Source organism: Podarcis vaucheri (assembly GCF_965113315.1).
Source record: "Podarcis vaucheri genome assembly, chromosome: 2".
Lineage (NCBI taxonomy): Eukaryota > Metazoa > Chordata > Lepidosauria > Squamata > Lacertidae > Podarcis > Podarcis vaucheri.
The window spans coordinates 6,660,285-6,673,133 of record NC_138760.1 but is presented as its reverse complement, the minus strand read 5'-3'; the positions used below and the strand labels follow the sequence as shown (position 1 = coordinate 6,673,133).

Below are 12,849 nucleotides of genomic sequence, written 5' to 3'. Positions count from 1 at the left end.
AACACCCCAATAGATCTTATCTGAATAATTTTTATTAACAGACCAATTAAATCAAATCACATAAATTCCAAATTACAAAGCCAAATTTTAAATTTTTTGTTGGGGGTATCCATATTTCAAGTTCCGAAAGGGATCCAATCCTCTTGTTGCTGCTGCTTTAATGTCCACAAATAATGTTCACAATTCTATCCAATCCTTTCTTGTTGTTTTCCACATCTCTTCTTGTTATTTTCATATATTTTTTCCTTTCTTTTTCTCTTTGTGACCTCTGATAGTCTCCACAAGTGGGTTGAAACAAATTTGTAATCCTGTGTGGGTTTTTCCGTTCGTCCAAGGGTCATATTCAGACAGCTACCGTATTTCATCGCTTCCATAAAGAAAAACACTCTTACCGTCTACTCATTAAATTTTTCACAGGTCTGTCACTCCGTTTCTCATTCCTGAGGAGGTTCTGCCAGGAATCCAATATGAAAACAAAGCTTCCTCCTCCCGATCATAAATCTTTCGACAGAACCTGCCAAGGTGGCGACTCCCTTTTTATTACTGCGCCATTCCAAGAGCCCTTTTCTCGATCTCCATAACTTTTGGTTAGTATTTCATCTCCACACAGTTTTTAATCATCCTGCTTAGGTCAGTTATGCGATGGTTCTTTCTTGGTTGGGGGGGGGTTATTGGTTAATCACATAGAAGAAAAGAAAAAAATGCCCCCCCATCCAGTCCCACTCCCGCATACTAAACCTTTGATGTATCTTCTTCATGTTATATTCCGTCAAATCCAACCCGTCGCTCCTTTTGCAGAGGTCACTTCAATTAGCAGTCTTCACTCCCGTTCTTCACTTGAAATATGTGCATTTGCTTCTTTTCTAATTGTTTATTTCAAGTTGCTGCAGCCAGTGCGCGATCAGAGACAGCGTCTGGAAGAGCCAGACCCACACAAGGGTTTTGTGCCTAGTGCCCTCACCCCCTTCTTTCGGAACCGGGGGTGATTTATGGCCACAGCAGGCAAGGCAGTGTTCCCCGTGTCCTTGGGGCAACAACGGAGACTGCATACTCCCATATCAGCCTCTTAATTACCTCGTGTGAGCCGGAGAGATGGTATTGTTGGCCATCTTCCAATGCGCCCCTGGTGGCCCCCCCCACCCCAATAGATCTTGCTCCCCGATTAGGTTTCTAGGGGAGCTCCAAAGCCCAGCACAGATCAGACATGGATCTGTCTTTCTAGCTTCTCCTGCTTTCTAGCTCAGCTACACCCCTGTTCTCTATCTACTGGCCAGGTGAGGAGGGGGGGAGGACACCATCACTTAGTTGTAGCTTTTGCAGGACGGCTCATTCTTTTGGGATAATGATCATGGTGCTTAAGTATCCAGCCATGGCCATTGTCTTACAATTGCCTAGACAAAGGGAATGGTTTGGAAAACTTGTTCTCACGCTTTCTACTCCCACTGATACAGAAGCCCAAGAACCGGAAGGGGCCCAGGGCATCATGCAGTCTGACCCCCTCAAACCTACATCAATATTCACTGGATTGATTTCTTTTCGGGTTTAAGAACTTTGCTTCAGGATGAGAACTGAAATCACGCGGTGGCGGCACAGTGGCAGCAGGAGGCCCCACTAGCTAAAGTGGTGCTTCAGGTTAAGAACAGTTTCAGGTTAAGAACAGACCTCCGGAATGAATTAAGTTCTTAAACAGAGATACCACTGTATGTCACTATACAGTGGATGTTTTTGATGTCTATAAAAAACACTGGAGCAATCCTACCACAATTTATTTTCTTTAATAAATGTGAATACTCATTCACTATAAATGTGAATACTCATTACTATTAGCCCTCTTTGCTTCCACGAAAATAAAATTCCAATTTTCTTGATCAATCTTGGACTGAACCTTCCTATGTTTCAAAGTAATATCTAATTATGAATGGTGGATCTATAATAGTAAGTTGCCTCTTGGTTCTTTACTTATTCTATAGTCGCTATTTTAAAACAACAACAACCCTATATTGCTTGAGCTGGTTTAGGCGAAATGCGGCTCATGACGAAGTCAGCGATGTACGTTGGAAAGTAAGAGAGAGGAAGGTAAAGGAGCTTTGCATCCCATCCTGCAGAATAGCGAGTGCGAGGGGAGCGGGATGTCAGGGCATGTTCTATGCAGTCGGTGACCAGGTGAAGGTTGTCGCTGCCAGCCTTTTGGAAAGATTCGCTTATTTTGCAACCTGTTTGTTAGAAATACAAAGCAAAAGAAACATTATCCTTGCAACAGCCTAGGTGGCACCTAGAATCTTTTGGAAGCTGAAGGTGTAGATTAGGTACATAAAATGATGTACCAATGGTATCTAACTCCAGTGAAATTATTTAGACTGTATAAAGGTGTTTGAAATGTTTGTTGGAAGTGTGAAAAATATGCAGACCCATTTTGTCATGCTTGGTGGACTTGTAAAATTGCCAAGAAATATTGGATTCAAATACATACAATGATGCAAACATTTTAAAGTTTCACATTCAATTGCCATCGGAACTTTTCCAGCTAGGAATAATGGATAGACAATTAGAAAAAGACTGCAGAACATTATTTCAATACATGATCACAGTGGCAGTACTCTTCTATGCACAAAGATTGAAAGATTCACCATTTTCTACCAAGAGGGAATGGATGTAAAAAATATTGGATTTAGCTGAGATGGTAAAGTTGACGTGTGTAATAAGAGAATAATCATTGTCACTATTATTAAAGATTGGAAACGCCTTATACACTTTTTTGCATGAAAACGAAAATGAACTTATGATATCTGGGTTTGAGGATTAATGGAAATATTGGTTTATAGAAAGTGGAATCATTGGGTGTCATCTTGGAGTGGATGTTTTGAATAATTTTCTATACATAGCTGCCACTATATATAGTTTCATTTAAAAAAATTGAAAAAAGAAATTTCTGTCAGGGATGGCTCAGCTTGTCAATTTTAGATTCTGTTTCTCATTTCTTCAACCTTTAAGTTCAGTTCTCCACATTTCAGTTTGTGGTTTGAAAATTCTCACAAAATTTTACCAGCATTTTAGTGCCAATTTCTCTTAATATTTTTATATGCAATTTTGCACAAGAGACACATTTTTGCAAGCAGTTTTCTCTAACACAGAGTATTCTTGTATGCTAGCTTCACTTTTGATACATACTTCCTACTAATGTATTGTTATAGATATAGCTAACCCCTAGAAATTAATAAATATCAGGGTTTTGCTTAATTGGGATATGAATTAGACTTGGCGTGACTTTTGGGGGGAGTACAGAGTTGTTGAGGGGGCAGACACCAGGCTTTTGTAACAGTATGTATTTTTGTACACATTATTGTTTGGGGAAAGTGCATTACTAAATTTACATGAGTCTCAATTTTGGTTCATGTGTTGTTTTGTTAAGTGTGAACTAGGTAGCTTTCATACCAAACTGAGTTTCTCCCCCAGGTCTACTCACATTGCTCAAAGTACTTCCGCCCATAGCATTCCTTGAGGTCAGAAGGTAACTGGCTCCATAAACTTTTGTAGGACTCAGCTGATTTTGACAGTATGGCTGTCTTGAAAGTACCTGGTTCAACAATGCTGACTTTGATTCCAAAAGGATGGAGCTCTCTTCTGAACGAGGGAGGAAAAGACAAGAAACATCATTTCCTACGGAAGACTAAAAACAGTGGGTTGTTTGACTGCTAGGAAAGGTCCCGGGTATGCAAAACAAATTAGGCGCCTAGGGATTCTGGGGGAGCAGGGCTGCCAGGCCTGGCAGAGGGCAGAGTCAGCCAAGCTGGTGGCCTTGCAAGAGGGAGGGGTCCTCAGCAGGAGTGGGTGGGGTCTGCGCCAGGGTCACCCAGCCACCCAGGCCTGCCCTCTGCCTGCCTTCTTAGCTGGTTGCTCTACTCTCTCATCTTCCTTTTTCCTGGCATGTGCCTGAGTGCTGCACACCTTGGCCATGTGCCAATTAGGGGGTGTTCTTTTCTGGACGGAAGCTTAATTTTGGCAAATTTCTTCCGCGAGGGGTCTTAAAAGTATGCGTTTGGGTTTGGGAAATTCAAATCTGCTGTTACTGTTTTGATTTGGCAACATTTAGCTTGGTAAACCTAAATTTGATTAAAAAGCACATCAGCTGCTCTCAGCAAATCATAGAATTTTTATTTTGCCTTCTGAAAAGGTCAGGCAATGAATGCTTAATAATAATAATATAACTGAAAGTCCTTGGCAATCATTTTAAATGATTTCTATGCAATTACACACTTTTTACTTACCAATCAAAACTAAATGGTATCAACTGAAGCAAAATATCTTCTGAATTCCCAAGTCATGTTACAACTTTTAGCACCCCCATTTTTGGAATTTGAAAGGTGAAAAACTGAACATGTCCTAATTGTGCCAAGCTCTCTGGCAGGGACCCTGCCGCCCCTTGATGGCCCTGTGTGGATTCCGGCAGAGACAACAAGGTGGTGCAGGCAGCAGCAGTGATGGAGGAGGAGGCAGCAAGCCCTTCTGTAAGCCAGCCTGCCCCTTCTGGTGCCCCCTCCCAGATGATCTACTGTTCTGAAGATGCTGTCATCTCTCAAAACACAACCAACCATCTTTGAGAACCAGCCACAACGTCTCCGCCCACCCTCACCAAATGGCGGGGAGGTAGTTAGCACGATGGTTTGGCACCTGTGCTGCCAGGGCTGCATCCTCATCTGGGGGGCTGGCGGGGGGCTGGCAGAGGTGATGGGTTCTCATCGGTGGTAGAGCAAATTCAATCATATCTGTGGAGTCCACACACGCACCTTCCCCTCCCATCTCATCTCAGGCTTGCATTTTGAAAAAACAGATTTCCCCACAGACCTGGAGATGAGCAAAAGTATTTCAGGTCCAATGTGGGCATAGCATGAGCTGGATCCTTATCTCTCAAGCAGTGCAAATGTCTGCTTTTTGATCTGTGATTTAAGGTTCAGCCCTTGACAGCAGCCTGATTTCCCACCACCTGTTTTTTATTCCCTACACCTGGAGAAACACCACGTCACTAAACCGAACCAAACCAAAAAGTAAGCTACAGAGCTTGTTTTTACCTCAGGGTGTCAGAGAAGGCTTCCACACCAAACTTTGATGGGCAGTAACCGCCTCCAAAGCAGGCCAGGCGTCCATTCACACTGCACACATTGACCACCCTCCCGCTGGCTCTCCTCACCAGCGGCAGCATGTGTAGCGTCACGTCAATCAATCCTAGCAGGTTGACATTGATCACCTTTGCAAAGTCATCTTTGGTCAGCCATTCGTTGGGACCTGATGGGGCACCTATTCCCGCATTGTTCACCAAGCCCCAGAGCCCTGTGCAGGAAGAGACAGTTATTCTTTCCCAAAGGAAATGATATGTAATGAATTGAAATGATATATAATGAATTTTTAAAATGTTTAAAATAACTTTGATAAAGAAACCAGAAACCTTTTTATTAGGAATTGTAGGTAGCAAGATCCCAAAGGAACAGAAAAGACTTTTTATGTATGCAACGACAGCCGCATGAATGTTATTTGCCCAGAGATGGAATGAAGACAAAGTCCTTACCAGAGAAGAATGGCAAACTAAGCTGTTGCCACTATGCCGAAAGGGCAAAACTGACCTGAAAGATCAGGAACCAAGAAGACCAAAACTTTAATAAAGAATGGGAAAAATGTACAATTGACTTGAGACACCGCTGTAAGCAGATGAAAACATTAGCAGGACTGCAATAACACTTGTAATGTAGAAATTATTATGGATAAAATGGAGTGACATAAAATTTGGATGAGGAAATAATATGCAGTTGAAAATGTTGATAATAAGGCCCATGAAGCAGAAGGGGGAAGTCTGAAGATTCACTGAAATCTCTAAATGTGGATATAGATTTGGTATTGTTATAATCTTGTAAAAATCAAATAAGAATTATAGAAGAAGAAGAAGAAGAAGAAGAAGAAGAAGAAGAAGAAGAAGAAGAAGAAGAGGAGACAATTATTGTTCCAGGTTCCCACCTAGCATAACATTTGGATGTATGCTAGATTTTGGAAGTGTGGATGTAGTATTATTCTTGTGGTCTATATTTTGGTTGATATGTATTCTAGGATTTGTTAAAGTTGCAAAACAACGAAGCACGGGATGGAGCAAGGGAGAAATTTCTGGAACAACATTGGGATATCAGCTCCGCCCAAGGCACGAAGAATAACAGCAACAACTGGGTGGGTGGGGAGACATAACATCTTACAAGGACTGAAAGAAACACCACAGGCAGAAGAATTGCCACACACAGGAAGAACAAGGATGTAGTCTGAGTTCCTCACTTGTAGTTTCATAAAGCATTTAATGTGTCAACACAAATAGAAGTTATTAATATTGCAGTTGTTGTATAAGGGATTATTATTATGACTGGAATGTAATGGAAATTAATAAGATTTTGGAAGGCAGAAATAAAGAAAATAATAGACTCATCAAATTTAGCACACAGGGGGCCACTTTATCTAAATTATATAATTCGGCATTGGAACAATTGGTATTAATAATTGTATTATAAATTGGTAGTGTTATAATGAGGCTATTATTGGATTGTAATTGAAAACCAATAAAAATGTTTTTTTTAAAAAAAAAAGTTGGATGGGCAGTTCATCATAATTTCCCCAACTACTATCAACAGGAAGCAATAAAATGGGCAATATTTGTTAAGAGGAAAGCTGTAATTAAAAGCATGGGAGTCCTAAAGCTTCTATTCACATCACTCTTTCAAAAAACCAAAAACGGGTATCTGCAAATTGAGAAAGGCAACACAGAAAACACTGGACTGAAAAAGACAATATTGACCAACAAACGTTTATCCCTGGAGATATATATATATATATATAGAGAGAGAGAGAGAGAGAGAGAGTGTTCAGTATGCGTCCCTGCTCTTGCATTTGATCTTAGTATTGCTGGAGAGCCAATATTTCCCCAGGGATTCACACAGTTTTAAAAGGAAGACCAACCAGTGACCTCTGGGGGCCATTTTGGGAGGCCTTTACATGAAATTTAGCAAAGAGCATGAAGGCCTATCCAAAGTAGATCTGTTGGATAAAACTGATCCAGTTGACCTAGTGTACTTAGACTGCCGACTCCTGAATAAGCTGAGCAGTCATGAAACTGGTTAAGAAGCAGGACACAGAGTAGAGGAATAAATGGAATATCTAGATGAGGAGATGTAGAAACTGGAGCTCTCCAAAGATCAGTGTTGGGACTTGTGGCTTTTATCTTATTCATAAATGATCTAGAATTAGGGGGAGCATGAAGTGGGCATGTTTATAGCCCATCTTTTCCCCACCCCAAGGGACTTGAAGTGGCACACATGGTTCTCCCCTTCCTCATTTAATCCTCACAACCCTGTAAGGTAGGTTAGGTTGAGAGGCAGTGACTGCCCAAGGTCACCCAATGAGCAGTATGCCAAGTGGGGATTCGAACCCAGGTCTCCCAGGTCCTAGTCTGAAACTCTAACCAATAATAATAATAATAATAATAATAATAATAATAATAATAATAAATATTATTTATATCCCGCCCTCCCCAGCCGAAGCTGGGCTCAGGGCGGCTAACAACAATAAAATAATCCCACATTCTAAAAACATTTCATTATAAAAATTAATTAATATCAAATTGATGGCAACAATTCTGTGCAGATTGCCAGAGGAGGGAGTCAAGCTGTGCCCTGACCAAAGGCCTGGTGGAACAGCTCTGTCTTGTAGGCCCTGCGGAAAGATGTCAGGTCCCGCAGGGCCCTAGTCTCTTGTGACAGAGCGTTCCACCAGATTGGAGCCGCAGCCGAGAAAGCCCTGGCTCTAGTTGAGGCCAGCCTAACCTCTGTGTGGCCTGGGACCTTCAGGATGTTTTTATTTGCAGACCGTAGGTTCCTCTGTGGGACATACCAGGAGAGGCAGTCCCATAGGTACGAGGGTCCTAGGCTGTATAGGGCTTTAAAGGTTAAAACCAGCACCTTAAACCTGATCCTTTACTCCACCGGGAGCCAGTGCAGCTGGTATAGTATAGAGTTGGGTGTCATTGGCATACTGATGGCAACCCAGCCCAAAACTCCAGACAAGCTGGGTGAAGGGGCGCATAAAGATGTTAAAAAGCATTGGGGAGAGTATCACACCCTGAGGCACTCCACACACCAAGGAGTGGCGCGATGACAATTCCCCCCCAAGTGCCATCCTCTGTCCCTGACCAGAGAGAAACGAGCACAACCATTGAAGGACTGTGCCCTGGATCCCCACATCGGCAAGGCGGTGGTCCAGGAGTTCGTGATCGACCATGTCGAAGGCTGCTGACAGGTCTAGAAGAATCAGCAGCCCCGACCTGCCTCGATCCAGCTGCCTGCGGAGATCGTCTGTTAGGGCAACCAGAGCCGTCTCGGTCCCATGACCAGCGCAGAAGCCGGACTGGAATGGATCCAGAGCCGATGTTGCATCCAGAAACCTGCCAAGCTGTTCAGCAACCGCTCTCTCAATCACCTTACCCAGGAATGGAAGATTCGAAACCGGGCGGTAATTGGATAGATCTAAGGGATCTAATGATGTTTTCTTTAAGAGCGGGCACACCACTGCCTCCTTCAATTCCCCTGGGAATATCCCGGTGCCGAGGGATAAATTGATGATATCCCCCAGGGGGGCCCGCACCTCGTCTGGACATGCTCTAATCAGCCAAGACGGGCACGGGTCAAGAGGACAGGTAGTGGGCTTTCCAGCTCGGAGGAGTCTGTCCACATCAGCTGGGGATATCCGGTCAAAGTGGTCCAATACTGGACCCGAGGACAGTCAAGGGGCCTCCAGTTCCTTTAGTGTATCCAAATTGGCAGGGAGGTCATGGAGGAGCAACAGGACCTTCTCCACAAAAAACCTCGCAAATGCCTCACAGCTGTGTGTCAAATTGTTATTTAAATTTGGCTGTCCTTCAAGGGACGTTAAAGACCTGATTATACTAAATAATTGTGCTGGGCAAGAGCTAGCGGATGCAATGGAGACAGAGAAGTAAGACTTCTTAGCAGCCTTCACTGCCATCTCATATGTTTTCATAAAAACCCTATAAGATGTTCTTGAGGTTACGTCACGGGCACCCCACCATACTCGCTCTAGCCGTCTGAGGTCCCGCTTCATTTTCCGAAGCTCCTCGGTAAACCAGGGAGCCCGGTTACTGCGGGGTCGCAGAGGGCGCTTAGGTGCGATCTCATCAATGGCTGCCAGGAGCTGGGTATTCCAGCCCTCAACGAGCTCAGTCAATGAGTCGCCAGGGGGAGAAAGGTCCCGCAAGGCTTGACGGAATCTATCAGGGTCCATCAGCCTCTGCAGGCAAGCCCAAATCGGCTCACCACCTAAGCAGGGTGGGGGTGGACAGTCAATCCTGGCTTTCAGAGCGTAGTGATCAGACCATGGCACCTTCATCGAAGGAGACATGATCAGATCTATACCAACGCCAAAGATCAAATCCAGCGTGTGGCCTGCTTGATGTGTGGGGCCCGAAACAAACTGGGAGAGCCCTAGTGATGCCATGGAAGATGCCAGGTCCAGAGCCTGTGAGGAGGGAGTGGCATCAGCATGGATGTTGAAGTCCCCCAATACCAATAGGTTAGGGAACTCCAAGGCCCAGGGAACTACACCACACTGTTTCTCATTCTCCAACAATGGAACTCATGGACATCCAATGAAGTTGAATGTTGGAAGGTTCAGGAGATAGGGATGCCCACCAACTTGGATGGTTTTAAAAGTGGATTGGAGAGCCAAGATGTCTATGCTCTGCCTCTACAGCTGGAAGCAGAAATACTTCCAAATACCGATGGCTGGAAAGCACAGGAAGGGAGAGTGCGCTTGATTGCTGCTTTCGAGAAGTCATCTGCTGGTAACTGAATGCTGGATGAGAAGAGACATTGGCCTGATCCAGAAGGTTATACCTTCCATATTCTCTGCTCTGGGCTCCCCAAACACATTTAAATCGGAAGCATCTTAAAAGATATTGCAATATAGCTGCTCTGGTCCCTTCTTCTCCCAAGTATTTCCCCCCATCTACATTGCCTCCTTTTCCAGCTGCTATTAGGGGGAAAAATTCAATGTAGATCAGCCAAATGACTCCAGAGGCTTCTCCTACACTGCAAATGCTGGCTAATCAGTTTGAGGTCCTGCAGCTGCTTGTCAGCTAAAATTAAAATCTTGCAACACTGATTATGATATCTTGCATCTGTGCTTTTAGAATCAGGTTGATCAGTGGACATTATCAGACAGGAACATCTATCTTCATACAAAATGAAGTTTCACTGTGTGACTTCACAGAACAAGCTGCTGTCAAAGGCACAAAGCAATAGTCTTTCAGGTTATTTGGCAATCCTAGTAGCTCTTGACAGAGGCTGAATTAAGGTGACCCCATGGAATTCCTTCCCCATTCATTGCCTTATTGATTTTAGTTGTTTCTAATACTTTTTTAAAATGGTCATACATTTTATTTTTGATATACAGTGGTACTTCGGGTTACATACACTTCAGGTTACATACACTTCAGGATTACAGACTCCACTAACCTCGGGTTAAGAACTTTGCTTCAGGATGAGAACAGAAATCGTGCTCCGGCGGTGCAGCGGCAGCAGGAGGCCCCATTAGCTAAAGTGGTGCTTCAGGTTAAGAATAGTAATACAGAAACCATCCAGAAATTGATACAGGAATCTACTCTGATACGGCAAACTGCAGATGAAGTCAAGGAGAAAACCCTTGCTGCTGAATGTAAAGCAAAACAACTGGAGAGATAGAGAGTCCCATCCATACAAGGACAACTTGATGAACATAAGCTGACATTTGTTATGATTGAACTTAAAGAGAAACAGATGAATTTGAGGATCAGAGCCCTACCTGAGGAAAAGGAAAGCTTGACAGAGTTTCAGGAGGAGACAGGACTAACATCGGTTGAGAAAGAGAGGTATTTGGGGGTTAGTATGACCGCCAGAAATGTGAATTTATTCAAGGATAACTGTGAAGGACGTTGGATTGAAGAGAAGGGGGATTTGGGAATATGGACAAATCTGAAGTTGTTATTGTTGGGCCGAGTTGCTGTGGTGGCTGGGGGTGTTGCTTTTTTTTCAAACATTGCAAGCTTTGGATGGGATGGATTGTTTCAGGAGGTGGCAGAGGGACGTCTCTAGATTTGTTTGGCAGGGCAGGAAGCCTCAAGTAAAATTTAAGATATTGACGGATGCCAAAGAAGCAGGTGGACTTGCCCTGCCAGACCCCTAAACTTTGTTGTGAACCACCTGCTTTTTGCTGGCTGAGAGAATGGTTGCTTCTTGAAAGCACTGAAGTGTTGGATAATGGCAGATGAAGTTGATGGACTATATGGAATTGGTGGAAATGACTGGCAAGATCCAAGACCAGGGAGAAGAGTCGGGGGAAGAAGACTGGAAAAAGTTTAAAGACTATTTATAGAAATATTGTAAAATTAATGAATGTTAGAAGAATGTTGGAATGAAGTTATATGGCTTTAGTAGAAATGTTATAAGGAATTAAGTATAAATAGATTAATAGAAAATTAAAGGAAAAAATAAGGCAAGAATGTGTTAAGATAATTATAGGATAGAAAACAGAGGAAGATGGAAAGGAATTGCTGAAACAATTCATAGAAGTGGAATACAAAAAGGGAGGTGTGAGGAGGTCGTTGGAAATAAGCGAATGAAAGATAAGATATTGAAAATGTTTGAGGTGTTTTTAAATTACTTTTGTTTGTGTTTTTTTGTTTTTTGTATGTAGTGTTTTTGTATTGTATTGTTCTTTTTCCCTTTTTTTTCTTTGTAGTGTTGTGTTGAAACTGTTCGAAAAGTAATAAATATCTTTTTTTAAAAAAAAAAAAGAATAGTTTCAGGTTAAGAACGGAACTCCGGAACGAATTAAGTACTTAACCCGAGGTACCACTGTATTGGGAGTCACTCAGGCCACATTTTGTGGGAAACATAAGCAGATGATAATACAGATAATGCCTGGCCTGATCGAGGGCATGGAAACAAAACAACAAAAAACTACCTTTGTTCCCCACTTGTTCTTTCACCCACTCCGTCGCTGCCGCCACACTCTCCTTACTGGTGACATCCAGAACGGTGGTTTTCAAGCGCTCTGAGGTGACCTTGTCCAGCTGCTCTGCCCCCTTCTGGGTGGTACAGGTTGCCAACACCCGCAGACCCCGGGCATCCAGATGCCTGGCAAGGTGGTTCCCAAGGCCAGAGGAACAGCCCGTGATGAAGACATATTTCTCCGTCAGGTTCTCCACCGTCTGTCTCTCCTGGTGCCATCGGCGAAGGAAGTAAAGCCCCAGCAGAGCAGCCAGGTAGAGCCACATGGCTGAAACCTGCAGGGAAGAAGCTTGCAAGAGTGAGGGCACACAGGCACCTAGCAAGCCTTGGAGAAACCAAATCCCAACCCCTGCTCCACCATGAATCTCGCTGCTCTATTTATCCTCCCTCGCAGTGTTATTGAGGAGAAGGAGAAACGAAGCAATGAGCTGCTTGCAGCAGAGGCAAGCTAAAAGAAGTATAAACAATAGCTCTAGCTAGCTGCTTATTCACTGAACAACCAAATGAAGAGGAACAGTATGATCCTATAAATATCTAGACATAAGCAACACTAAGCTCAGATATTGTGCAAGCCCAGCATTAGCATCCAACAGGTCATATGCCTTATTTTGCCATCACTGCATCACATATTGCACTTGCTCAAGGTCCAATCCCCAATTTGTTTTGTTTGTTAATTTTATTTTTCGAGTTTTCAGTTTTACAAAAGATCTGAAATGCAGTACATCTTCAGAAATAAAAACATAATTTGACTTCCCTCTTCCCC

General features: G+C 43.3%; 2 protein-coding genes across 2 annotated transcripts in view; one reads left to right on the top strand and one right to left on the bottom strand.

The window, feature by feature from the left end:
• LOC309522739 (17-beta-hydroxysteroid dehydrogenase type 6-like) overlaps positions 1-12,849 on the top strand; it is a 51,072-nt gene that overhangs the window by 17,641 nt on the left and 20,582 nt on the right. The gene's annotated exons all lie outside the window — the stretch shown is intronic.
• Positions 1,961-12,830, bottom strand: LOC309522757 (retinol dehydrogenase 16-like). Its single transcript, XM_082206299.1, has 4 exons — positions 12,040-12,830; positions 5,067-5,325; positions 3,464-3,621; positions 1,961-2,213 (listed from the first exon to the last, which is right to left on the bottom strand). Exons 1-4 carry the CDS (start codon positions 12,350-12,352, stop codon positions 1,996-1,998), a joined length of 948 nt encoding a protein of 315 aa, XP_082062425.1. The 5' UTR covers positions 12,353-12,830; the 3' UTR covers positions 1,961-1,995.

Bases quoted from the DNA above. Each gene is read 5' to 3' on its own strand.
- LOC309522757 (XM_082206299.1), bottom strand. From the start codon at position 12,352: ATGTGGCTCTACCTGGCTGCTCTGCTGGGGCTTTACTTCCTTCGCCGA. The intron at 3,622-5,066 runs GTAAAAACAAGC...TCCCTCGTTCAG, and splicing joins GCCTTCTCTGACACCCTGAG to AAGAGAGCTCCATCCTTTTG. The intron at 2,214-3,463 runs GTGAGTAGACCT...TCTAACAAACAG, and splicing joins GCGGAAGTACTTTGAGCAAT to GTTGCAAAATAAGCGAATCT.